This window comes from Bactrocera dorsalis, chromosome 2, assembly GCF_023373825.1.
Source record: "Bactrocera dorsalis isolate Fly_Bdor chromosome 2, ASM2337382v1, whole genome shotgun sequence".
Classification (NCBI taxonomy): Eukaryota; Metazoa; Arthropoda; class Insecta; order Diptera; family Tephritidae; genus Bactrocera; species Bactrocera dorsalis.
Genome location: NC_064304.1, coordinates 84907839 through 84935714, shown reverse-complemented (window position 1 = coordinate 84935714; position 27876 = coordinate 84907839). Strand labels below are relative to the sequence as shown.

The 27876-nt window shown below is 34.6% G+C and overlaps 2 protein-coding genes across 6 annotated transcripts; one reads left to right on the top strand and one right to left on the bottom strand.

Annotated features, from left to right (window-relative positions):
• Positions 1-943: 943 nt before the first annotated feature.
• Positions 944-20419, bottom strand: LOC105228519 (phosphatidylinositol 4-kinase type 2-beta). Of its 4 annotated transcripts, XM_049449093.1 has the most exons (8): positions 19644-20419; positions 18559-19456; positions 4551-4669; positions 3876-4006; positions 3575-3770; positions 2865-3506; positions 2633-2772; positions 944-2490 (listed from the first exon to the last, which is right to left on the bottom strand). In XM_049449093.1, the coding sequence occupies exons 1-8, from the start codon at positions 19812-19814 to the stop codon at positions 2412-2414; spliced, it is 2376 nt and encodes a 791-aa protein (XP_049305050.1). In that variant the 5' UTR covers positions 19815-20419; the 3' UTR covers positions 944-2411. The 4 variants fall into 4 exon arrangements, with proteins under 4 accessions (XP_049305050.1, XP_049305051.1, XP_049305053.1 ...); XM_049449094.1 differs by lacking the exons at positions 18559-19456; positions 19644-20419 and adding an exon at positions 7395-7665; XM_049449096.1 differs by lacking the exons at positions 18559-19456; positions 19644-20419 and adding an exon at positions 6788-7040.
• A 346-nt stretch (positions 20420-20765) lies between these two features.
• Positions 20766-24957, top strand: LOC105228520 (N-acetylglucosaminyl-phosphatidylinositol de-N-acetylase). Of its 2 annotated transcripts, XM_011208381.4 has the most exons (5): positions 20798-21104; positions 21221-21702; positions 21830-22120; positions 22307-22400; positions 23204-24957. In XM_011208381.4, exons 2-5 carry the CDS (start codon positions 21243-21245, stop codon positions 23385-23387), a joined length of 1029 nt encoding a protein of 342 aa, XP_011206683.1. In that variant the 5' UTR covers positions 20798-21104; positions 21221-21242; the 3' UTR covers positions 23388-24957. The 2 variants fall into 2 exon arrangements, with proteins under 2 accessions (XP_011206680.1, XP_011206683.1); XM_011208378.4 differs by having other exon boundaries at positions 20766-21702.
• The last annotated feature ends 2919 nt before the right edge of the window (positions 24958-27876 follow it).

The window sequence follows — 27876 nt, the reverse complement described above, 5'->3', positions numbered from 1 at the left end:
TAACAGTAAAGTTTAATAGGGTGACTTGTTATCACAATAGCAGAATAATATAACAGCAGAAAAGCCAAATTCCAAAATAAAAAAATGCAAATGTTAAAAACATGTCTTAATTAGTTATATAAGTTTTAAGAAGTATCCAGAAGTTCCAACAATTTAAAATCATAATGATTTAAGAATTACTGAAATCACAGATATTGGCAAATAGCAACATCGCTCAGCACGAACATAACCGGAAACGGAAACACTTGAGGGGTTATATTATTATATGACAGAAACTCGTTTAAATTATTTTAACATTCGATATTTACAATGGAGTTAGCGCTACAGATTAAACGGGTTTTCAGCAAGGTTGAGCTAATATATCAATTTTAATACACGTTCAAGTCTGAGTGGGAGTTTTCCGTGAAAGCTTTATACCTCTTAACTTTTGTGAAACAAAGGTTAAACCTTTAATCCACTGGCCTATAGTTTGGGGTCAGATTTGGAGAACATGGTCTGCCAAGTATGCCAAACTTTAAATGTCTAAAACAATCTTTGGTTCGAGTAGTGTCGTCAATATCAATAGAAGTGCAAGTTGCTAATGATCAATGGCCATCAAACAAAAAAATGAAGGACTTGTGTGGGAACAAAGTGATCATTTCGAGTAAAATTTTGTACATCGCTCATTTAGTATATGTATGCTTTACTAAATACAATTTTATTAATACTCATAATTTCATCAGCAATAAAGCAAATAAGATGTTGACTATCTGTAGGACTTTCGAGCATATTTTTGTGAATTTTTGTAATTGAGGCGTATTCAACGTGAGTTACGAATTACAGCTGTATAGTAGCTTCCAATATTCAAGATCACACGATTTCACCCAAATAGCTGGCAAGTTATGAAATGAAAAAGAAATCTATTGATCCATCTAACCGTAAGTAAAACTCATATATTTATCGGTTTCGATTTAATTATACTTGTTCATTTATAGATGGACATGCTCACACATAAAATCAGGCAAAGTGTAATTGTGTGTAGGTGTTTCTCAAGGCTAATTTATGTTGTTGATAATAAAAATTAACTTCATTCCTCATTTTATATAAATTCCTTAACGGCTTAAGTTAAACGACATGTATTTGTACATATGCGTAGCAGTTACGCATGCGTACTGTACACGTGTTGTGAATGAATTGGGATTATATTGTATTACAAAAAGGCAAACACAAAATCCATTTCTATATGTGCTGGTAATAGAAGTGCGTGTGTGGATGTTTTGTGGTTTATAATGAATCCATTTCAAATTTTTTATTTGCACAGAGTGCTAAATAAAACTACACATTTTTTTATTATATTTATATAAATAAGTATTTCTCCTACCTAAGTTCATTATCTTCAACTGCAGCATTAAACATCGTAAACGTATCGGTGTACTCGATTACATCATTGAATAGATTAAATTGTTTCACTTAACAATGACATTACTGTATATTATATTATTAAATTTATTTATATATGTATATATATATATATATATGTATCTCTGTATGTCAGTTCGTACTATGAAATGATGGATATGAAGGAGTGCGATTGATAGATTATAATTCATAGACTTTAGCGTCTCTAAAGCATAGAAGGACGCCAGTTCCCGCTGATAACTAAGAGGAATCACGACATTTCAAGCAAATATTTATTTCTTTTTACATAAAATAAAATTTTGCAATACCTGCTTTAAACTTTGATTTTTATTACTATTGGAATGGCAATGCATAAAACAAGCAGACATATTATAGCTCTCGGTGCAAATCAATTCACTTCAAAAGGGATTTTTTGAGGAAAATCAGCTTTGAAGTGAAAATAGCACATGGAATTACATAATATGGCCGCATGTATTTATGCGTACACAGTAAGTATTTATGTGTGTATGTATATATCTATTTATATATGAATAAACGAAAGCTTTTCTTTGTTTAATAAGTAAATAACATTATGCAATGTACATCCTAACTTCTTTCAGCTAAATTGATAACAATTTCAAATTAAAATTAAGCAAATATGAAAATATACAAAAATTTTCATAAAAATAGTACTTCGCTTTACACATATTCTCATATTTAGTATATATGTATGTATGTACAATATTAGAACTAAAAAAAAACAAACAGCAAATACGTGGGTATGTACTTCTAAGAGCTGTGTATATGTGTGTAAGCCTATCAAAAGTATCACTAAATGGCAAAGCATCTTAGTGAGTAAGAACACAGTCAGTCCTCGATTATTCAGACACACATAGTGAAATATTTCAACCATTTACAGTTGTTATTTCGATTTCAAGCCGGCAACTTTTGAACCGCTTCGCATGTTAATCCATTTTTTCATTGTTTCGATAACTTTTAAAATGAGTACGTGGTTTGCTGCTGTTACGCTCATGTTAGCACCATGAGAAGAAAGGACTCTTATTCTGAAAGCGTTGCGTGAACGAAAAGAACCGACTATTTTGCCCGCGAGATCTGAAAACAAAATCACAAAGTTTAAATAATAGTAAATGAATAAAAAAAAGTTTGTATGCATAAGAGATTATACGCCAAAATGACAAAAATGGAGAAGACCACCTCAAAGTATTCTCACATAAAAATAGGTTATTTTACATACCTTTCCACCACTACTGCCGGCATCTGCACTAACTGCACTGGCGATTTACCATCCTTAAGCGCTTGAGTTAAATTCAATATCTGACCACGCATCACAGACATTTGACGTTCGAAGAGACGCTTGTCAAAACCTTTATCTTGCTGTCAGCACATCATCAAATATAAATAATAAATATATATTTATTTATAAAATAATACACACTTATATATATGTATATACTAAATATACATACCTGAAATAAATAAAATAATTCTGTACAAATTTCCTCGACATAATTCATATCGGACAACAATGGCAGCACATGGTTTTTCGTCTCTTCACTAAATGGCACTTTCGCTTGTGGCAACCATGCCCAGTGATACGGATAGGCACGCCACGAATCGGGGTGTTTGAATGGGAAAGCCAGCCCATTATCGATTGCCGCAATTGTAATTGCGCCTTCTGTTGTCGCATCACCCGATTGACTAGTAGTCGGTTTATTTGCACTGGCTACGTCAAAATTAGAAGTGGCAGGCTCGGAATCTTGCTTCTGTGCCGTTGAATCTAATTTATTGGCATCCAGCTTGTTAGCATTTTGTGGTGTCTGTTCGCCTTCCTGTTTCTGTGGTATTTGTTCGGACACGTTGATGGATTTCTCACGCAACCCTCCGCCGTTAGCGGAAATCTTTGCAGTGCCTGTAGGTCGTACATAGCGTATTAACCAATTGTCATTGCCACGATCCGTATTACGTATAATGTAATCGAGTACAACAAGACGTTCAAATTGAAGCTGAAAGGAGTTGGCGAGTTTCGTGGTGAGTGGCTCTTGTTCGAAGCGACGTAACCAAAAATCGGCATCCTTATAACCTTCAACGAACAGCTGAAAGGAACCAGTCTGTGGGGAAGAAAATTTCATTTATTAATTTTTAATAACTATGCATTGTACAAGTGTATGCTTTCTACCTTAAGTGGCAGACTCATGCGATTGAAATGCGCCGAAGGATAGTGTTCTTTGATGCGTCGCTTTAGTTTTGCCTTCTGCCGATCTATGCGTGCGTAGTTGAAAGTTTCGGCCACCAGACGTACAACACGGGTCTTTGGTACAATATTTAGATGCAATTTACGATCTACCAAGCTGGCACCAGCCTCTGATAAGTAGCTGAAATGAAGTAGACATTATTGATAAGTTATTGATAAACGCAATTCTGTTTTTTCTTTCTAAATCCATTTTCCATTTCATTTTTCACGTATAAGGCTATATTACCCTTGATTCGGTATCAGACAGGCGCGTCCAAAGCAGCAGGGACAACACAACTTATGCATCCATTTGGTCCATTTCGGATTTAATCGCCCGTAGGGTTCCTCATCCTTTGGTTTGAACACTCCTAAGATTTTCTGGAAATGTTAAAATAAAATTAATTTGTGTTTACATATATGTATATAAATAATACATGAAAGTACAGATTAGAAATGTGGATCAAGCTTAATACTGTTTGATTTTACTACCAAAAATTCGCACAAAAGTTAACTTAATCGTGGAATTTCCCCGTAAAGTATTCATTTAATGTAGCGACTGCTGACGAAAGCAGTTGAAATGTCGGCAAGACTGTCAAATCTATCTAACAGCTATACGAACAATCAGACGCAATATAATGAAGTAAGCAAAAAAGACTAATGAAGAAGGATTCAATAGGTTGAGCAAGTTTATAATTTGAATTTGAAAATAAAAGTTAATCGCGGTGGAGTATATTCGGGTTTTATATATAACAATCTTTTTAGCGACGTGTAATCCAAATTAATTGTTTTTCATGAAAGCTTCTTGTGTCACTCTACGACAAGTTTTTTGTTATTTTTTCTATAGTCGAGCTTTAGAGCAATTGTAATCAAAAAATATTTTGCGTTTAAGTTCAGTATTTAAAAATTTAATTATTTCACTTACACCTTCTGCGTTCTTTACAAAATACGACCCACTGCTGCCCTGATAGATGCGCTCTGGCATAACACCGGCTGTAATGGCCGTTTCTACTTGCAATACAACTTCATTGAATGCGGGATCATCTGCAAATAAACAAAGAAATATTGCATTAGTTAACACAAATAAATTTATTCAAAATATATACATAAGTATACATATATTAAGTAGATGTATAAAATGTAAAAAGTCATTATTTACAAATCAAATTGGTACGCAAAACCATAATGCGGCAAACGTGAAAACGCTGCTTGCGTCTGCAAGGTGGCAAATGTGCGGTGGAAAGTGGACATTGCCACAAATGTTGCCACCACAATCGCCAACCGTTACATCTGAGCCAATGTTCACGGGCACTCATTAATTTGGACTAACCAAAAGCGTAGCAATAAAAATCAAAACAGTGGAAGGCCGTCAGTCAGACGATAGCTACGCTCAGACATATCATTGTACTGCATAGGCAATAATTTCATATTGTGCATTTATACACAAAACACTTTAACTGAAATTTCTACCGTCAGCACGTCAATTTTATTGAACTGTTCATAAATTATGCAGCCATTTTTTAAGTTTTGCTATTTTTACCGACCGGCTTTTCAAAGACAGGTGGAAAAAATTGCGGTTATTGGATATCAATTCACATTTACAATTACAGTGTGTTCAAAAGACATAGTTACAAGGGAACTTCGAAAGTGTTGGAGCTATTTAGTAGCCAGCGAAAGCGTTACAGAAAGTGTTTACAGAACAATAAAATTATTTTATTCTCGTACAAAGTAAAGTCAATGTGAGGAACTTAATTGTTAACCCCTTTTTTAAATATATTAATTTTCGTTTATTTTGCAAAGTTTTAGAACTGCATATAATATATCTATTGAGGTTCATATCTGTCGTTTGAAGATATTTCTGATATAAAATGTTGCCAAGGGAAAGAAATTCTCCAATTAGCAAATACGTATTTGTGAGGACATTATTCGTTAAGAATTTGATTTTTTTGGTGAATCCTTAGTAGAAGTTTTGGAGCTATTATGAAACTTTTTTATTTTAGAAAAATCTTTGAAAAATACTTCGACAGTCTTTATTAATAGAACATATTTTTAACTAAGTGCATTGCAATTTTTTGTTTTTAGTTAAAGAACAACAGGCTTGGACTGCCTGTCAATTATATTATACATTGATAGGCTGCTGGTAGACTCATTTCCGTTCAGTTGATGCGCTTAGGTTTAAATTTAACGACAGTTTCTCAGCATTGCTTTGCTCAAGGAAGACGCTTCGGGTTTCCAACAAAAAAACCTACAAAAATTATTGATTATTATCCAGTCATTTCTGTTTCAATGCCCCATATAAATTTTGTATTTCAAACAAAATTCTGTGTACGTGTTGCGAATGTTGGAAAAGGCTTACGGTGATTCGGTTTTATCAAAAACACAAGCCTACGACATATCTCGTTCTGGGCGATCTTCGACACTTCATCTGATAAAAATATTAACAAAGTGAAGGATACGGTGCTTGAAAATCAGGCAAGTGTTAGAGAGATGGCAAGAGAGCTCGACATCTCTCGCGAGTTCGTGGGAATGATTTTGGTCGCGTTCTTGCTCGACGTTCTTGCTGGACTCATCCCAATAAAGCTGATTTGTTTTCAAAAAGAATACCGAAATCAAAATAAATTCCGATCCCACATTCATGAAGAGCATTATAACTGCCAACAATCATTGTAATGGAACACATTTTCTGTCGATCGAAGAGATAAAACAAAATTCGCGGAAGGCCATCCCAAAAGGTGCTTATGATACTTGTTTCGAGAACTGGAAAAATAGTTGGCATATGTGTATTGCATCTGGTGGGCATTACTTTGAAGGCGACAAAATAAATATTGATGAATAATTAAATATTTTACGTTTTATTTACTCCGAACTCCTATTTATCCGCAATGCATATTTAAAGTACACACATCCTTTTTCCTTAAGAAGTTACTTATTTGTCGGAATCAGCGATATCGGACCACTATAACATATAGCTGCCATACATACATTGTCAAGTGTCTTCATTTATTATTATTTTTTACTATGAAAACCATCGGTGGAGTTGGTAGCGATAATCACACTTTTCACATTACACAAACGTATTGCAAGAAATCTAAAGCAGTACAAACAAATTGCAGCACTTAAAATGCATACAAATGTTTTTACGAGTTATTTCCCATTAATTACCCCTTAATCTCAATAGATTCCAATGCACTGTCAAAGTGAAGTCCTCAAACAGCGTGTAACTCTGCGTAGACGAGCACATTTTGTCGGTATTATTTGAACTTTAAAATTCACTTGATTATAATATTATTAAATCAAAACGTATTCGCGTATATATTTAATTAGAACACATTTAATGACCGTGAAAGGCTGGCAAGCGACCCACGTATGTACGTTGCCATACGTGAAGCAACTCAAAAGCTCGGGAGATAATACGAACGCCTCCTGCTTCAGAACACCAAAATGCGACACAAAACATTTTATTTAATTTTCAAGTTTTTGCTATCGCTTTACACGTAGCTAAAGCAAAGCAAAGAGTGCAAAAAGGTAAAAATAAAAACAACAAAAAACGAAGTGAGAACAACACTGCTGACACAATTCTGCGACGCATTTCGGTATCTATAAAATGCAGCGATGAACACACGAATGTCTGTAAATGTGCTTTACATATGTATGTATGTATTGGGCACAGGAGGTTGCAGTGCGTAGGTGCAATCTAACCCATATAACGTCCAATGGCGAACAACGGTGTAACACGGCAGCGACAGAAAAGAGGCACATTTACACTTACACAGAAATTTCAACGGACAATTGACACATCCACAAGTGGCAGCGACAATCTCGTAGGAAGAATCACTACTTTCTTCGCCATCATTGATTCCTTCAGCCTTTATCCGTTCAATATGAGTAATAATGTCCTCTTCACTCTCTCTTTCCAAATATTGCGAAAACTCATTCTCACATTTTTTTTGCCGACAATGGCAACGGTAATTTACCGATTTCCTTTCGTCTACTGTCGGTTGAGAAGCTACTTTTCGAAAGGACATTAATGCAGTTGCTGTTTTTCTGCCGTTCTTTGGTTATTTACAAGATTTCAAATAATCGCAATGACGGCTCACGTCATCCACTGTTTGCTATTTTCTTAATTCTTTTGCTCTGTGTTTTCATTTAACTTATTTTGACACTGACAATTTTTGAAAAACAAAACATTTTGGCCAAATGGAAGTACACAGTTTTGATAAAATTCGAAAATAATTCCAAATGAATTCATAAAGTTTCAAAGCATCGTTCACAATGAACTGAAGAATTTATGTATTAAACTATTTTTGTAACTTGAAATTACTGCATTTAATTATATTTTAGGTTTATTTTAGAATTTATAGTTAAAATTTTGGAAAGTGAGCCCTTCACTAAACTGATACTTAATGCGCAAGCCGTCAAGGTAACAGAGAGTAAATAAATTTACTTAAAATGCGCGCACAAACCGAATCGAATAATCTACTTCATCTACTTATGTATTTCAGCAATCCTACTACTAAAGCTGAATTGGTTAATTTTATCTCTTCACTTAACTCTGATTTTTCGACCTAGCACATACTAAAAAAAATTTCTCTGGGTTTCATAAAGTCCCCATATAAATGGTACAATCCCCAATAATATGGAGTATAGTTAGCCGAATGTTTGAAAATCCTGATATTAGTTATAAGCGTTCTTCGCCTAATTTTATCTATTTTAGGCATAAAGATACACTGATACCAAACATATTTGGCCGATACATGAGGTATAAAGTCACCCGGAAGTATGAAAGTCTTTATATTATTATATGTAAGCTAAGGGAAGTACTGATCCGATTCAACTAATTTTTGACGCTATTATCAGGAAAGAATTATAAACCAATTATAAACACCAGTATTTTCTGTCAAACTTTCTATCAACTGTAGGTACTGGAGGTCGCATATTCGATACCTACATAGGAGCTTGAAAATTTTTGGTTTCGATCATTTTTAGTCATAAGGTGGCATACTCTAAGAGCATTATTCGTGCAAAGTTGTATCCCGTTATATTATTTGCTGCTTGATTTGTGTACTGGAAAGTGAAAGAAACAAATGAAATTTGAAATTGTGCTATATGAGAAGTAGGTGTGGTTGTAGTGCGATTTCGCCCATTTTCTCACTGTGACATAGGAAGAATGCCACGGACCAAATTTAGTTGAAAACGGCCGGACGGATCCCGAGATATGGGATTTCACATTAAAGTGGGCGGTGCCACGACAATCGTCCAATTTTTACACCGGCTCTCATAAAGCTATTATATACCACCTCGGGTGTAAATTTTTATGTCTGACATATTTAGTCATTGATTTATCGCATTTTTAGTAGCTTTTAACAGTTCCGTTATATGGGGAGTTTACTTGGCTATCTTCCGATTTCATCGATTTTTACATGGGTGATAGGGTGCTAAAGTGATTTGTCGTTTGGTTATTGTAGCTAAGTGGTTTAGGAGATATGTACATTAAAAGAAATACAGGGCGGGATCGCGCTCACTTTTTCAAAATTTTTTGACCACAGGGGACTATATTAATTTAGTGCTTAGCAGTTTTGCCCTAATACAGTTTATTTATCAACACATAATTGAACTTGTTTCATAGCCGTAGTTAGCTTTATATACATATATAGTACACTTACATATGTATATATAATATATATGTATGTATTCTTAAATTTGTTTTTCAAATTTAGAAAAATTAAGAATTACAATTTATATATGTTTTTATTCAAAAAAAGTGTCATTTATCGCCTTTTTTATAAATTTTTTTTAGGCAATATTTATTAAAATAAATAAAAATAAATAAATAAACTAAGAATAAAAAATTATAAAAATGTTTACTTTATCTTTTTAGTAGTTTATGGCCAGAAGTCTGGAGTTATTGGGGAAAATTTATAAAAAAAGACGATAAATGACACTTTTTTGAATAAAAACAAATAAATACAAATAGAAATTGTAATTTTTAATTTTTCTAAATTTGTTTCATCAAAATCGGACAAGTGGTTCGCGAAAAAACATCAAGATAAGGAAAAAATTTAAAAGATCATAAAAAAACTGACACATTCGAACGCCAAACCCTTTGAGGGTTTTACTATACTGACCTAGTACCATCACCCTGACTTGGAATTTCTCACCCCCCAGACAATAATCCCAAAAATGTTCCACAGTGTTATATATTATCATAATTAAGTTTATATCTTAATAATTATTGTTATAATTAAGTAGATAAGACAATTATGTCTAAACTCTTATTTTAATTATTAGTCGACAACAAAGACGACTTAGCTGAGGACCCTACATTTATCAAATACACCATTACTGGTGACGAAATGCGGGTTTATGAATATGAAGTCGAAGCAGTCCAACAAAAATGTAGAAGATGAGCTTTTTTTATTTGATCAGATGGTAAAATTATTATAAATTATAGCTTTCTGAGTAAAATGCTGGAATGCCTAACCATTGGGTGAATAATTCTCTTTTGAACTGTACAACAAATATGAAAATAAAATATCTACTGCTAGTTAAAGTCTGGAGATAACCCTCGTTAAATACCAAAAGTAGATAATTGCAAATATACATTTAAAAATTTAAAGATAGTAGGTATAAACGTTTTGATAACGAAGCGGATTTACCAACGTATGGTTAAATTAAGTGCTAACTTAACGGATAATGCTATATACAACTGTGTTCGAAATAATAGCCTGCATTGGTCATTCGAAAAACGGCGCAACATATTGTGGTCGATGAAACAATAATTGTTTTATTTGGTTTCCGATGACACCGACAGTATGTTCGAAGGCCAGTAAACGCTTCATTTGATTATAAAAATGTGTCAGGGACAGTAAAACATGGAGGTGTCAAAATCAATGTATGGGGGTGCTTCTCTTACTATGGTACAGGTACAGGTCCGTTATTTTGGGTTAAAGAAAATATGGATGCCAAATTGTACGTTGAAATAATGGTGTCGACTGTGCTACCACACGCTGAATGGAAAATGCCGTTGAAATGGGTCTATCAACAAGATAATGCAAACGTTTCGCGGACTCCATGCCTAGGAGATGCGCAGCTATGTTATCCAACAACGATCATTCGCTATTATTAATTACAGCTGAAATTTTTATTTACAAACTTTTTTATTTATTTAAGGAAGAACATTATCTTATTCTTTAAAGAAATCATACTTCTTTTAAGCTTGAATGTGAGCGAATTAAATACAATAATAATAACCCATAATAAAAATCAATTACACAATTTTTTTGCTTCATTTGAATTGTTTATGCCACTGCTATTATTTCGAACACAGTTGTAGATATGTACCTATGTAGATACATACATATGTACTTGTATATTTTATTATGCTGTAACTAGAACTTACGATTTTCCTGCTAGAGAAGGGTTAAGATTTAAAAGCCGTGACAACAAAAAAGTTGAAATTATATTAGATAACTATTACACACTCATGTTCTGCTGTCCATGAGCAACGCCTATAATTGATATGTGGGTAAGTAAGTAGATTTGGTGAAGCTATTAGAAATGATAAAATTGCACGCAAATCGAAAAATACTCGTAGTCTTTCTTATTAGTAGATTTATTTTTGGTGCCAACAAAAGAAACGCACATTGATATGAAATACAATTACAAATATCCGTTCCCACGACAGTCAGGTCTACGTAACCGGAACGGACCCGGATTTTTATCCGGCCAAGGACTGTCAACTCGGCAGAATTCTGCTGCTACAACGACAACACAATTACAAATACTCATACAAAAGGTTTGTCGTGTGGCAAATGACTGACACGTATTTCTTATCGTCTGTTTAAATTTCGGCAATTTGCTAATGTCGTCCACGTATGTAAGTATATAAATAGCTACATATGTATGTATTTACATTTCACGCATTATATTTACATACAACATGAAAGGCATAACTCAGATTAGAAAGAGGGTAGTGACTGCTTTCAATCTTACTTTTAAACACCAACCAACCAACTTCTTGCACCTGCAGAATATAACGCAACGATTTAAGGTATCAAACACAACAAAAAATATACCCAGAAAACTACTTTTAACAGTTTTCTGCAGAACTTTTTAAAACTAAATTTAGCTTTTATCTCTGTTATGCACCGATTTACATATATACATACATACATACTTATGTGCATATAAATTGTAATTGTTTATTTATATTTGCACAATCTCGTTTCATAAAATCAACACGCCGAGCATGACGAGATTAAATGAATTATATGGTTTGTTTTCCTACATTCTCCATGCATTCCGATCCTCACTTTTATACCTATGGATATACAATTTCCAGTACAGCAATATGGGCACTGTTGTGTTGATTTGAATAAATACGTAATCATATAAAAAGTTTTCAAACATTCCCTGTGATATACATATGTATTTCTCAAATAACATCAAAAAGAGAGGTAGTTGCACCGACGCTGTAATACCCTTCATAGGTATATTTCTTATAGCAACTACATAATGTACGTACATACATGTGGATATCAACATTTCAAAACATTGTTTGCCAAATTTCGTGACGACATTTTGTCAAATATAATAGTTTTCCCATAATAAAAAACAATAACATAAATTTTCGAGTGTATAATCTAAAGAAAAATATTGGACAAAACAGTTCAACGCCAATGCACTTAACCTTAACCTTTAAGTATTTTGCCAATTTTTGCATTTTATATATTTTTAAATGAGTACATACAAATATAAAGGGCGCTTACACGCTGTTATTGTTGTAGCGATTATGCACAATTTGTTCACTCGTAAGATTTTCAGAGCGGTGGAAACAAATTAATGTTGCCGGCCAGAGGTCATTTTGACAGTATTGGAAAGAAAAAGATGTTGAATAAGCAGGAATGTGCAAAGTTAGAACATAACATTGGAATTCGTTTCATGAGGATATACAAAATAAAATATCTGTATAAATGATCAGCGTGCTGAGCTAAGTCGAATTAGCCTCCTCAAAAGCTAAAAGTGTCGGAACTGTCAAAATTGGTTCACCGTAGCATAAAACTGCCGTAGCATGCAAACTGAACGATCAAAATGATGTTGGTGTATGGAAAACTGTTTTATATGATTTATATGTCTTGGCGAAATTTAACAAGCCTTAGGTAACAGAAAAATCTCCGGAAAAAATTCAGATCGGACGACTGTGGCATATGTATATGCAGCTGCCCGTTCCTGGTCGGGTTTAGGTAACCGGAACGTGTCCGAATTTTTATCCGGCCAAGGTCTGTCAATCCGGCAACATTCCTCGAAATTACTTCAGAACTATTTTCTGCCGCTACAACAACCGATCAAAACTATTTTATTTGTGAAGCTTATTACAGCTTTGGTGCAACCGAAGGTAACGTTTTTTCCTAGTTTTAATTGTCATAAGAACTAAATGTTCAAAAAGTGCATATATAGCAACTTAAAAGCGAATGACATTTTTGAACACAATTAAAAATATACATATGTACATATTCCTGTATTGAGGAATTTCTTTACTAAACTTTTTTAATGTGATGGTAGAATGTATGGGACTGAGTTTGAAAGTGTAATTATACTAATAATAAATATTAGTACCATATACATATTGTTACAAAAAGTAGTATTAAGTTGTATTTGTATTACTATATGCATCCCTGATTATGAACAATAGCTGTAGGTATATGGAATAGCATTTGTCTTGTTGTAGACATCTGGCGCCACACTGTCTGCTCGTCTAGTTAAACAATTGCTGAGTCTGGCGCCGCGACTGTCTGCTTGCGTCTGGCGCCGTATAGCCGTATGTTCTGGTAATTTCCAGACGCGATATTCTAGAAGGACACGTCGGCATCAGCGAGAAGTGCGTGGCTATAGCCGTATGTTCTGGTAATTTCCAGACGCGATATTCTAGAAGGACACGTCGGCATCAGCGAGAAGTGCGTGGCTATATAAGCCGTGGCAGCGCCAACGTAATCAATCAGTGCTAAGAGTAAACTGCCATAGTGTAGACGAGTTGTGAAATAAAGAGTTGTTGAATTAAATTAAACAGTGTTGATTTTATTTGTCATCCAGAGATACGAACCTAACAAAGTAAACTAGCAAGAGTAAATTCGTAACAATTGGTGTCAGAAGTGGGATTGTCAAATAATCCAAATTCAAGATGGTTAAATTCGGAGAATTGAGAATTCAGCAATTGAAAAAGGAACTGGAGGAGCGTAAATTGCCGATAAGCGGGCAAAAGGCGGATCTGCAGGCACGATTACGTGAAGCAATGGAAGCGGATGGAATTAATGTGGACGAGTACGAATTTGTTGGGCCAGAAACTTCTACAAAGGTAGAAGAGAAAGTAGAAGAACAACGAACATCATTAAGTGTAGACATGAACACGTTGTTAGTGGCTATTAAGCAAATGGCAGAAAATGTAGTGCAAACAGAAAATCGTGTGGCACAGCAAATGGCAGAAAACGCAGTGCAAACAGAAAATCGTCTGGCACAGCAAATAGCCAAAAATGCAGAAAATGCAGTGCAGGCAGAAAATCGTCTGGCACAGCAAATTACGCAAATAGCTGAAAATACATCACAGTTAGAGTCTCGCCTTACACAACAAATAACTGAAAATAATACGCAGTTAGAAAAGCGTTTGGTACAACAGATTACAGAAAATAATACACAAGTGCAAGAGAAATTTTCAAAATTTGAAGACGAATTAAGCACAATAAAAAATGACGAAGAAAATTTAAGATCAGAATTTCTTCAACTGAGTAATCGTGTGCGAGAACTGCAACTACATGGCCCTGCACCATCAACAAATAATCAAAGATTGAAGGCACCCACATTCGATGGAAGTATTCCATTTCAATTTTCAAACTTCAGTTTGAAAAGACAGCAACGGCCAATAACTGGAATGCAGCGGACAAAGTGGCGTCCTTGTTTGTATCATTGAAAGGACCTTCAGCATAAATAATTCAGTCTATTCCAGACTGTGAACGGGACAACTATGAGGCATTAATGAGTGCGATAGAAAGACGTTATGGTAGTGAGCACCGGAAACAAATATAACAGATCGAACTGCAAAATAGGGGTCAGAAGATGAACGAGTCATTGCAAGAGTTCGCAACTGAAATAGAACGACTGGCTCATTTGGCAAATGCATCTGCACCTGTGGATTACATTGAGAGGTGAAAAATTCAATGTTTCATAAATGGAATTCGTGATGTGGACACCAAACGCGCCACATATGCAATGCCAAAAAGAACGTTTGCTGAAACGGTTTCGCACGCCCTCACACAGGAAACAGCTTCCCTGCTAAGTAAACCAGCACACAAAGTACAAAGAGTCGAAATGGAACAACCGGCGCTGATGGAAGAAATATTGAAGACTCTGAAGACAATTGCTGCACAGCGAGTAAATACAACAGGCAGATGTTTCAACTGTATAAAAGCGGGTCACTTTGCCCGAAATTGCAAGAGAAAAGTAAACCCATCAAAATGGAAACAACCAACGGAACATCGAAAGGGGATTCACCACAAAAATGCGGATGCATTATCACATCGCCCTTGTCCACTGGAATTTAAACATTGCTCCAAATCAGAAGGAAAAGAAGGTATAATCGACGTGCGATCACTGAATATAGAACCTGAAGATGATTGGACTCCTCACCGCGCATCAGAATTAATCAGCTGGAGGACCCTGATCTTGCAAAGCTGATAATAGCCCAAAGAAATGGGGTACGACCACCAAAGGAACAAATAAGTAGCGAGAGTCCAACGGAAAAGCATATATGGCCCAATGGAACAGCATAAACCTCGTTAATGGATACCTTCATCGTACCTGGGAAAGCGAAGATGGCAAACAGTCTCGTCTGCTTATCATAGTACCGAAGTCCATGATCCCGAAAGTATTGAAAGAATATCACAATGGACCTAGTGGAGGGCACCTTGGGATTACAAAAACTATAGAGACGATTAAACAGCGGTTCTACTGGATCGGTTGTCGAGATTCCATAGCAGAATGGATAAGTAATTGCGTAGAGTGCATGGCAGCTAAAGGTCCTAAAGCCAAAAGTCGCGGTAGGCTACAACAGTAGTACGTGGGATCACCATTTGAACGAGTCGCAATGGATATTGCAGGTCCGTTCCAACCAGTACGGCCGGAAACAATATTCTACTGGTTGTCATGGACTATTTCAGTAAATGGCCAGAAGTATATGCCTTACCAAACCAGGAAGCGAAGACAGTAGCCGAAGCGTTTGTAGAAAATTGGATAACAAGGTTCGGAGTGCCCGTCGAATTACACTCAGATCAAGGCAGGAATTTCGAATCTTCCATTTTCCAAGAAGTCTGTACATTATTGGGCATCCACAAGACACGGACAACAGCGTTACACCCACAATCAGATGGGATGGTAGAAAGATTCAATCGAACGCTCGAAGAACATCTGCGGAAAATCGTCGATAAAGATCAACGGAATTGGGACAAGTGCATCCAGATGTTCCTGCTGGCGTATCGTTCAGCGAAGCACGAGACAACTGGTTACACGCCAGCAAAGATTATTTTCGGATCTGATCTGCGACTCCCTGCTGATCTTAAGTTTGGAACGAATCCTACAGCTGTAAGAAATGATGGAGATTATTGTTCTGCCTTAAAGAAGAAATGAATGAATTGCATCTAATGGTAAGACAGCATACGCATCTGATGAGCAATAAGATGAAGGACCGGTTCGATCAAGCGGCAAATTCAAAAGGTTTTGAAGAAGGTGATCTGGTCCTGTTGTACAATCCACTTCGAAAGAAAGGCTTGTCCCCGAAACTACAGACAGCCTGGGAAGGACCCTATATGGTGATGAAACGACTTAATGACGTGGTATACCGCATACAAAGAAATGGGAAAGCACGATGTAAAATGAAAGTAGTACATTTGGAGAGGCTCGCCCCATTTGGTTCAAGAGGATTTGTGCCTAATCGGGACGATTAGGCTTTAGTGGAGGGCAGTGTTACAAAAAGTAGTATTAAGTTGTATTTGTATTACTATATGCATCCCTGATTATGAACAATAGCTGTAGGTATATGGAATAGCATTTGTCTTGTTGTAGACATCTGGCGCCACACTGTCTGCTCGTCTAGTTAAACAATTGCTGAGTCTGGCGCCGCGACTGTCTGCTTGCGTCTGGCGCCGTATAGCCGTATGTTCTGGTAATTTCCAGACGCGATATTCTAGAAGGACACGTCGGCATCAGCGAGAAGTGCGTGGCTATAGCCGTATGTTCTGGTAATTTCCAGACGCGATATTCTAGAAGGATACGTCGGCATCAGCGAGAAGTGCGTGGCTATATAAGCCGTGGCAGCGCCAACGTAATCAATCAGTGCTAAGAGTAAACTGCCATAGTGTAGACGAGTTGTGAAATAAAGAGTTGTTGAATTAAATTAAACAGTGTTGATTTTATTTGTCAATCCAGAGATACGAACCTAACAAAGTAAACTAGCAAGAGTAAATTCGTAACAATATGTATGTGTTTGTGTGTATATACTAAACATACGGTGATTCATGATAAACTGCTTGCACTAAGCAAATAATACTTCAAATAACAATATAAACCATTATACATATATGTGTGTACAGTCGTGAACAGATAAATAGCACACTTTGAGCATGTATTGAATAACAGAAAACAATTTAATTTTTTTCATCAGCATAGCGTAAATTGAGAAATAAGTTAATTATTTATATAAATTAAAAAGATTTTTTCAATTGTTCTTCTTAAAAAAAATTGTTCAGTTTTCAGTTCCAGTATGCCTGACACCTGGGGCGATGGACAAATGGTTTGCCATCTTCGTTTTATTGCTGTAAAGTACACTTTTTCAAAATTTGGCATCGTTTTCTAAATGTTATTTAGCAAAGTTTAGCCTTGATGTAATGTTTCTTTTGAACAACAATGTTTTTTCGACTCATTCGTCCAACCAACTGAGTCTACTACAATTGAGTCTGAACTCAAATTCATGTTGCTGTTGTAGTGGAAGAATTATGCCAAGTCGACAGTCTAAGGTCGGATAAAAATTCATCATTTATTTCAGCCATACTCTCTGGGACAGATTTAAAAGGATCCACATTTATTTTTCTTATGATGGCTCCAACAGCATTTTCCGTTGCGTTTTTTTTTTTCAGCATTTAACGATCACTTTTAACCAAATGTATGGCGTTGAATGCCATTTTTTTTAAACAATTCATAATTTTGACAATTTGAGTTAGATTTTTGAGAGAGTACAATGCAAACTTCTACCTAATTTTTAAATATTTAAATTTTTTTTAACAGTTTCAGTTAAAACGTTTTTTTCCACAACTGCCAACTAATAATTAATATTTGTACAAATAACCAAATGTGTGCTTACTATTATAAGTTATGGATGTCAAGAACTACACTATCATAAAATTATTGCAATGCGCTTATTTAATAAAATTAAAATAATAATTTGAATAATTTTTTTTTAAAGTGTTCTATTTTTCGTTCCGTGGCTGTTTATTTTTCATTATGACTCGTTTGCAACACAAATTTACACATGTAACACATACTACTTAATTGTGACTTTTATATTTGCTAGAGCAAAAAATTGCAATTGAGACGAGAAATAGACTTTAACGTTAGGAAGCCATACAAATCTGGTCATTTGTGGACAAGTTTCTCTTCAAACTATTGTAGGTCAAAACAAAACCAAAGCCGCAAACACAATAAATTATGAGTATTTACGTTAGAAGTATTATATGATAAATCTATGACGACATTAGCACAAAATGCGCACTGTGCTGCCTTCTACCCCACAACGTTAAAAATATTTAGAAATTTTTGCGAATTTCACAATTGTACACACATTTTTCATTTGTTTGCTTTATATCTTTCCGTATTCTTGTTCACATAACACTCACCCATAAAGGTATTGACCGTCAGTTCACTGCGATCGCGACCTCCGCTACTACTACTGTATCCATGTCCACCGAGCAATGGCTGCGATTCCCGATTATCACTTCCTGCATCCATTATGGAAGCGCCCTCGTAATCTACCTCTGGCACCAGACAGATCTCGTCACCGTCGTCAGCGCTGTCGTAATGACGATGTAGAGTCGACGATACCAGCTGATTACTTTTTGTTTGAAAATTATGCGATGTCGCTGTCACTGAAGGTAATGTTGGCGACAACAATGGCGATGCACGCTGATTTACATCAACTTGATGTGTTGGAGATGTTTCTCCACTGCCATATTGTGGGGAAATGTGAGCAATATTATTACTCCCGCTCACGCTACTTGTACTGCTGCTACTACTGAATATACCATTTTGACTACCACTACTACTAGCACGCTGATGCTGAGCTGTAGTGGTAACCACTAGTCCATTATTTGAAACTGGCGATGTATTGGATGAGAGCGAAAAGAAATTGCTGGTGTTGCTATTATTGTGCGCTGGGTTTTCTTCTAAAAACAAAAGTTGTTGCGTTGTATGCTGTTGTTGTTGTTTTGGTTGGTGAATACGATGCGACTGTCCGTTGAGCGAGTTGAAAAATTCACTCTCATCGGTAGCAGTGCCGTTACCGATGGTAACTATCTTATCATTTTCATCCACATCGCTGTATAGATTGGCAAAATTGTCACCAATATCAGTAATATGACCGTTGGTCTTTCCGCCGTTTACGTCTACGTCACAGACATCAACTTCTTCATCATCATCCGAATCATCGTCGACTGATAACAATATATGCTCTCGCCGTGACTTTTTCCTTGATTTTTTCTTTTTCTTCTTTGTTTTGTTCAGTCCGATTGTATTTATCTGCAAATTTAAAAAAAAGATATATATAATATACCATATCGTCATTTTATATTTGCAAAAGTAGATTTTACACAATAAATAATAAGTGGATATGGGCGTATATATGTATGTATGTACAAGTATGTACAATATAAATTAAAAAAAGGCTAGCATCCGAAAAACTTTGTTTTTCAATCTTTTCGCTCACCTCTACTTGTGTTACAAGCTGTGTTCCATTCATTGAACCTAAAGAGGCGCCTGATCCCGGCGCGGTTGATACGGCCGCAGCTGCTGCTGCAGCAACAGCTTCATCTTCAGATAATGTGCTGATTAAATCGACATTTTCTATATTTACCAACGGTTGATTAGTAGACGACATTGAAGGAAGTGTCAGTGGGGTCGACGATAATGCAGCGTAATATTTTTTTAAAACCAAATGATTGCTCGACTGGTCTATATTGAGTTCACTTTTAACAGTCTTTAACAATTTGAACACTTTACACTGGCAAATTATATGTCTGTCTTATCTATATACACGTGTTAACATATGTGATAGCCATTAATCCTTTTTTGGGACACTCAGAGTAGCTAGGTATAGCATGAACTTTATTGCGTTACACATTTACATCAATATTTATTTTTAATAGATGATCAACATTTTATTTGGTCTAGTCAATTTTATTGATTTCTTATTCCCTTTAATCTGCAAATTCTTTCTTTGTTTTCCCCATTAGTGATATTGGAGCAGCTGGGATTATGTTGCCATTTCTTGCTATACTCTTTTCCGCAAACTTTTATATCTTAATTATTTTTATAACGATATAACCATAATTATTGTTGATTTCGGCTCGCAACCCAAATTCATAGTTTAATATAAATTCGTTGAAAATAAAGATTTTTTAAGGAAAAAATATAACAGTAAAATACAAAATCACTTAGAAAAGTTCCTCCCTTCCTGACAAAAGTAGACAAAAACGTAGAAAAAAGTTTGCACCAATTACAAAGAGTGACAGCAGTTGTCAATAGCAATTTGTTAATACAAAAATCGTATTGCCATGTCGGAAAATAATTTGAATACTGCTACATGTCACAATATTTTTACAAGTTCATGCTAACGTTAACAAACTTAATAAAATTAAAATGAAAATTTGCAGGGCAAGTTGAAAAAATAATGGGAAACTTATGTTCACAAATAAATAACACACAGCATAATTTAGCCAAAATATGAAGTTGTAACATCCGTTGTTGCTGTGAAAGTAATATCGACAGATTATTTGTTTTGAATTTTATTGTTGGACATAACGACTTTTATTTTAGTTAATTTTAGATTTATGCTAACTGTGGCAGCACTAATGCTAAAATTTGAGAACAGCTGCTTGCTGTCTGTGCCATTTGCCAAAGGAACCGACCGACCACCAAAAATATAGGAAACAAATGTGGACTCTCAGGTGCGCGCCAGAGGCAAAACAAAACTTCAGTTTTTATAGCTCTTAAACAAAATAATTGATATCTTATTCCGATATGAAAGAATTGGATTTATTAAACAGTGTCTAAGCTGAAAACTCTAACGAAAAACGATAAAAAGAAATACCAATCATTAATACCATAATTGGAAACATTTGTCTTGGCTTACCCACCGGAAAAATTAAACAAGCTATAAATTATAAATGTATGTATTTAAATAATAGCTTTACTTTGATGTAATACATTACCTAGAAATTCGGAAAAATAATTATTCAAACTAATTTAACGATTAAACCATTTTGCCTCGAAAACTTTGATCAGTGTGCGCTGCATTTGAAATGAAATGAAATTGTCTTGGCTTAATCAAGTGTTCGAATTGATAAGTGCGAGTACATTGCAATTGTACGAGGATAGCGGTCGGTTCCTGCATCAGTTTGTTGGCAATCAGACGCAAGCGTTGATTTTGTTACAAGAAACGTGGCGTGCTAACATTCTGCACTGGGCGACTTTATCGTATCGACGCTTCAGTTCGACAGCAATCGAAGCCCTGGAGCATATTATTTACGCGTGTCTGGTGTACTTGCTAGTATGCCTGGGCATTTTTTATACAACACGCAGCAACAGCCCATTGTGGCGTTGGTGCAAGCTGATCAACAATGTGCGCTTTCCAAGACAACACAAATTGGATCGTGTTTTACTAGTGACTTCACATCCGGACGATGAATGCATGTTCTTTGGCCCACTAATATACACATTAACACATCGTTCCAGCTGCCAAGTGTACGTGTTATGTCTGTCCAACGGTGAGTATGATTAATATCTTTAAATTACAAATTGAATGAATTCACATCCGATGTACATATTAACACATTTTTCATATTATAGTAAAGTATTTGATTAGAAGACAGTAACTTGTTTAACTATTAATAGGTAATTATGAGAAACAAGCGCAATTACGACGTGAAGAATTATGGCGTTCATGTGAAATGTTGGGTGTTCCAGCAGCGAATATTATAATGGTGAACGCAACAAACCTTCCAGATGACCCTAATGTTGAATGGAAAGCACCAGTTGTTGCTAATTTAATATTACACACCGTTGAAAGTCTAGATATTCAAGCGATCTGTACATTCGATCGAGATGGTGTGAGCCAACATCCCAATCACAGTGCAGTTTATTTCGCAGCAGCGTCACTGTGCTTAGCTAATTTATTACCAAAAGGTAAGTACATAAATAGCGACCAGGTGCCATTCCAGAGGTATGCTATTGAGATAGCGTCATACCTGCCAGAGTTTCGAAACGCATGTAATTAGCATTTGTCGTGCTGAGAACGCGCGATGAATATATAACTAAATTGCGTTATGACTAAACATATCGACTACAACTTTTATTTTGTAATTTTTACAGAATGCAAATTTTATACGCTGGACTCCATAAATATTTTAAGGAAATATATTTCGATTTTCGATTTGCTTTGTACATGCTGCATTTCGTCATATTGGTGAGTTCTCATCAAAGTCAAGCAATTAATTAATAATTTGCTAGTCATATATGTTAATATGATATGATAAGATACTATGTGAAAGTTTCTGATAGCTAACTCTAAAACAAGCACACTCATGACTTGCCATAGTTTCTGAAGTTTATTACAACATTTCATTTTTTATCGTTTAAATATTAGGATTGTTAGCTTTGATTCATATTCTACAATATTTTAATGGGAAATTATTTTGTATTAGTAGTTTTGACCAATGTTTTTCATTATTAAAGTAAACATTGTTGCAATCAGTTCCGATATATGTAAATGTATGCCTACACATAACATATGTATGTATGTATTTACATACACAAAAATGTTTGTAAACAAAATACTTTTAATGCCATTCAGGTATATTCTCGCTGTTTAAAATTTAATATCTTGCGAAGTACATTTATAGAGAAAAAGTGTAATTCCTAAAAGTAGGTCAGCACTTGTAGATTTTCTATATTTTTTTTTTTGTTTTTACTCTGACGAAAGGTCATTATTTATGATCATTTTTTCCAATACATTTTTGAATATATTTAATAAATAAATATATTCTTACAGGAACAATATAAATCTTAACCATTTCTACAACTAAAAATCAAAATGAAAAATATATATTATTTTTAGATATACCTCTATTAAAGTAAACGTATTGAAGATTTATATTTAACATTAGTTTGAATGATACATACAGTTTGATATTATATGTATATTCACTTAATAATACGTTTAATTTTAACAACTATCGCTAACTTATATTTTCAAAATATTCTTTAAAGGTGTATATTGGGATGGGATGAGGCTGCACAAATACGTCGCGCTATGCGTGAGCATAAATCCCAAATGAAATGGTTCCGTTGGTTGTATATTTACTTTTCACGATATATGTTCATAAATTCGTTGCGTGAGGTGAATCTTTCGGACATCGAATTGGAGATGCAAATTGACGATAATACCTTTTGATTTGCATCAACTTACATTAGCTTTAAACAATGCCGCATACAGTCAGACAGCCAATAGTAAAAATTGAATTAAATCTAAAAATAAAATCAGACAAACTAGACGTATCACGTTGTAATAAAAGTCTATGTATGAGTATGTGTAGCAGCAAACACCGAAAATGCTCCAACAACATAAAACTTAATACAATACACAACACATAGCGCCAGCAACAACAACCATTGTAGCTGAATAAAAACATAAATAAAAAAGCTTACAAGAACTATTTTCACATTTACGAAAAGGTATAACGGTATGCTGCCTACGCCGGCTAAAAGCAAAAACCGATAAATAATGTAAAAAAAAAATATTTATTACGTGCAATAGATGACCGGTGCAAAAATACATTAATTGACTAACTGCAATAATAATTTTGGTGCTGCTACAACAATGGCAATAATAATGATTATAATGAAGCTTAGTGACGATGGTGTTGTCGGCAAAGTGCCACGATTCGTGGCCCACGAATGTTCAGTATCTGGCGCCGAAAACTTTTAGAAACAAAAAACCAAAACCTAGGGTAACAAAGGGAATGTGAAGTCATTTGACGGCGTGTGAAAACGCTTTTGCCAACAATAATTGATCAACATGTGAACCTCTACATACTATTCGTACATCCAAACAATGTAATATATGCGCGTAAATTTTAAGTATTGGGTACATGAAAAGCCAAAAACACATATCTGAACCCATTTTGTTTTGGTGTTCCCCACTTAAGTTGCTTTTCGTACTATTATTTATGCACTCTTAGTAAATCTAATACTTATTGCAAATGGAGAACTTTATTCTCGGTAATTGTGATTATGAGATGTTAATAATGACGTTAAGTTTAGTGTAATAAATGAACAGCGATCGGTGTAGCGTGGTAGTTATTATTTTATTCGTATAATCAATGAGCAAAGCCAGTTCTTCACACAATAATAATTATAATCAATGTCATAGCACATTCATACGTAAATGTTTACACGAATTGTGTATGTATTTTTACCTAATTGTATAATCTATAATTTTTAGCTTAAGACAGTTAATAGGCTTTGATTTTCCTATATTTGAGTTAATTTGTTTAAAGCTAAATTAAGTTGGAGAAATAATTTTATTTGTTTGTATGTCTGTACATAATGTAATACATAAAACACATAGTTGTAACAACAGCGAAGCATATACATACCATAAAAATATATAGTTATTACAGATATACATTATATATTATATAGTGTGTATATTCATTAAATATATTTCTTAAAGTTTGTAATTTTTTTTGTTAATTTGGTTATTGTTATATAATATTACCATACTTCTCACATATTTAGCACGAATATACACAGCGAAGCAATATGTTTAATTAATTTTCCTTGCATTAAATTAAGCACTGATAAAGCTTTTTGCAATGCCAAAACGTTAAATGAAAAGTTTTGCCTATAATAACTTAAGATTTGTTTGTGCCGAACAAAATCAAAATCTAATGAATCAATTAAAACTGTAAAATAAATAATACCAAAAGAATTTTAATTTATAAAAACAATGTGTGCAAAAACTCGGTGTTTGAAATTTATTTTTATAACTTTGAGATTTTTTCATATATGTATTACTATATTAACGTGATACTAAATTCTCATTCTTAATTTTGGATTCCCTGTAAGCCAACTATCGATTAAATTACCGATTCATTACCCAACAGCGATACCATAGACTTCTGCTTATTAAATGTAACCGAAACTCTTGCGTACGTGTGCTGGTTCATCCTTTTCTTACAGATTGGATTTATTAGTTGCACGGTATTTATGTGTTAGTTTCTACATAAATTCCCTGCCAACCATCAGCGGGTAAAAAACTAGATAATCAGTGGGTAACATGGGGGTAAACGTGGGGATAAACATATAGAGTGTGTCTTAGGCCGAGCGAATATTTAACCCACTCACGTACGTATACATGTGATCATACAACAAAAAATAACCCGAAAATGTGCGTTGGTGTTAGTGCATGGAGAAAAATGTGTAGTTGCATTGAAATATTTGTCACAAGCGGGTAGCCGTGGTTGGCTGGGTTCTTTTAACGTATTAGAGCTCTCGTGATCATGACTTGCTGGGTTGTGATTCATTAAAATTAATTTCAAAAATCACTCATACGCCACGTTGTCAATTTTAATTTGGAATCTGCAGTCGCAATCTGGTTTAGTTGTTAGAGGATAACTTTGTCAACACTCATAACAAGAGCTTTATCTCATTTGCGGTCAAATTAAAACAAGTTTTAGCTAATAGCAGGTTCTAAGCGATCCTGGATCCATATCCGACCGAGAACTTTCACTTCGACAACAATTCCTAAAATGATTAAGTAATACATATGTTTGGTTTGAAAAATTACACGAAACATAAACCTACATGTAATGTTCGTAATAAAGACAAATACAAAGTTTTACAACAGTCAGGTGTTCTTTACTAACTAAAATTTTCTCGGCACAGACTCCTAAAGAAATGTCAAATACGCTTTCTAGCAGCAAATTTTTTTAAATGATCAATTAAAATTAGACCGACTTTTCTGATATTTTGTAAAAATTTGCTTTATTTTTTAATACCAGAACGTTAAATATCATTCCAAGCCGGAAGCTAATAAGAATCTCAAACCCCATTTTAAGGGATTAAATTTTAAAACTGCGCACCTGGTTTTTTCTAACAAAAAATCTGGCCACACTAATTAGGAGACAGCTGATAGTAATATGCGAATATTGAATAAAGTGATAAACGAAGTGTTTTTTGTTTCAAGGTATTTGTTGACAAAATGGGGAAGTAAATTGTTTCATGATATTTAATACTTATATTTTCAAGCTAAAAAAGCATTTGAACTTTTAATAAAGAGAAAGCAGGAAAGGGTGAAATAAAGAACACATAAGGTTCCGGTGGAAAAGCGTAAGTGCTGATGTACTAAAATTTATATTTATTAATGCATAGTGTTACAATGTATGTCAAGATTTAGTTGTATATTTAAGCAATTAATGAAGCCAAAATTATGAGCTACATGTATACATACATATGTATGCATGCATATTAAACAAACTTTTTTCGAAAAACTTAAAGCTTAAATGTAATCCACTATCTTATTACAAAAGTTTGCTTGTACTGCTGTGTATTTACGCTGGTCAATTAATAAGTGGCACAGGTATTGTTTTTATACACTGAGCCGAGGTATATTAAGTTTGCACGAAGTTTGTATCACTAAGAAGAAAACTTCGAGAAACCCAGAAAATCTATGATCAGCATGACGAGTTCAGTGAATTTAGCCATGTCCGCCTCTCCATATCTCTATATATACGCAAACTAAATCTATTTAGTTTAGGAAATGAAATTCTGCGCACATCCTTTTCTCCACAAGAAGCTATTAATTTTTTTGTTAATGTTTTTAAATTACAGATGTGTCCCTTCATTATCAAGATAAGACATCATACATACATATACTATATAGTTATTTGCAATGTTTCACAGCTGATCATTATTACGTTTATCAATTGGAAAAAAGGAAACAAATATGAGGAAAGATAATATAAAAACAACAACAACGAATCGATGTTAATTAACTGAAGCTGCAGCTTCTTGTCCCTTCATTTCACTTATACTCTGCACTTTGCGTCATCAAATGTTATATTCGTGTAATATTTTTATACTCTCGCAACATATTGCTACAGAGTATAAAGTTTTTTTCACCTAACGGTTGGTTGTTTCACACAAAACTGATGGATATAGATAAATATGTATGTATGTGACTGTCTGTCCGCCCGTGGGTTCGCGCAAGTGACAGATTTATGAAACGAATGTCCCTTGGTATCGGATGAGCGAAATTGGACAAATGGTCCGCCTACTAAATGCTCTTCATCGAATTTTAAATGTGAGCGTACTCTCGCCTCTTAATGGGTTTAAAGTACATTCTTGGCTATCTCTGTATCTCACAAACTATTAAAGCTAGATATAACCAAACCTGCTCTGAACCAAATTTTTAATAGCGTGAAATTTTCTGTAAACGGATGCTATCCCCGCCTATATAACGATATGTTCTAAACTGCTGAGAGAGAGGTAGCTAACTAAATAAATAAATACAAATAAATATTTCAGAAAAGTGTATTTGAACATGTTATCGTATATAGAGATATCCGATTTAGCCATTTGGGTTGATTTTAGTCATAAAAATCGGAGAGTCTGTGACCTGTAGTATAATTTAACAAGATACCAAATTGAATTTTTTTCACTGTTTCTTCGAATGTTAAATTCTTCCGCAACATTTTTTAAAATTATGTAAAATTTCCCAACACCCGAAATACTTCGCCGCTCGAACTTAGGCTTCCTTACTTTTTCATACGTAAAATTGGCTGAAATTCAATTCATAAGTCACCCCTTCGCCCGCTGGTGTCTCAAAACCTTGACAGCAGCAGCTGAGAGCCTTACACTTTGTTCTAACGAGATTGCTG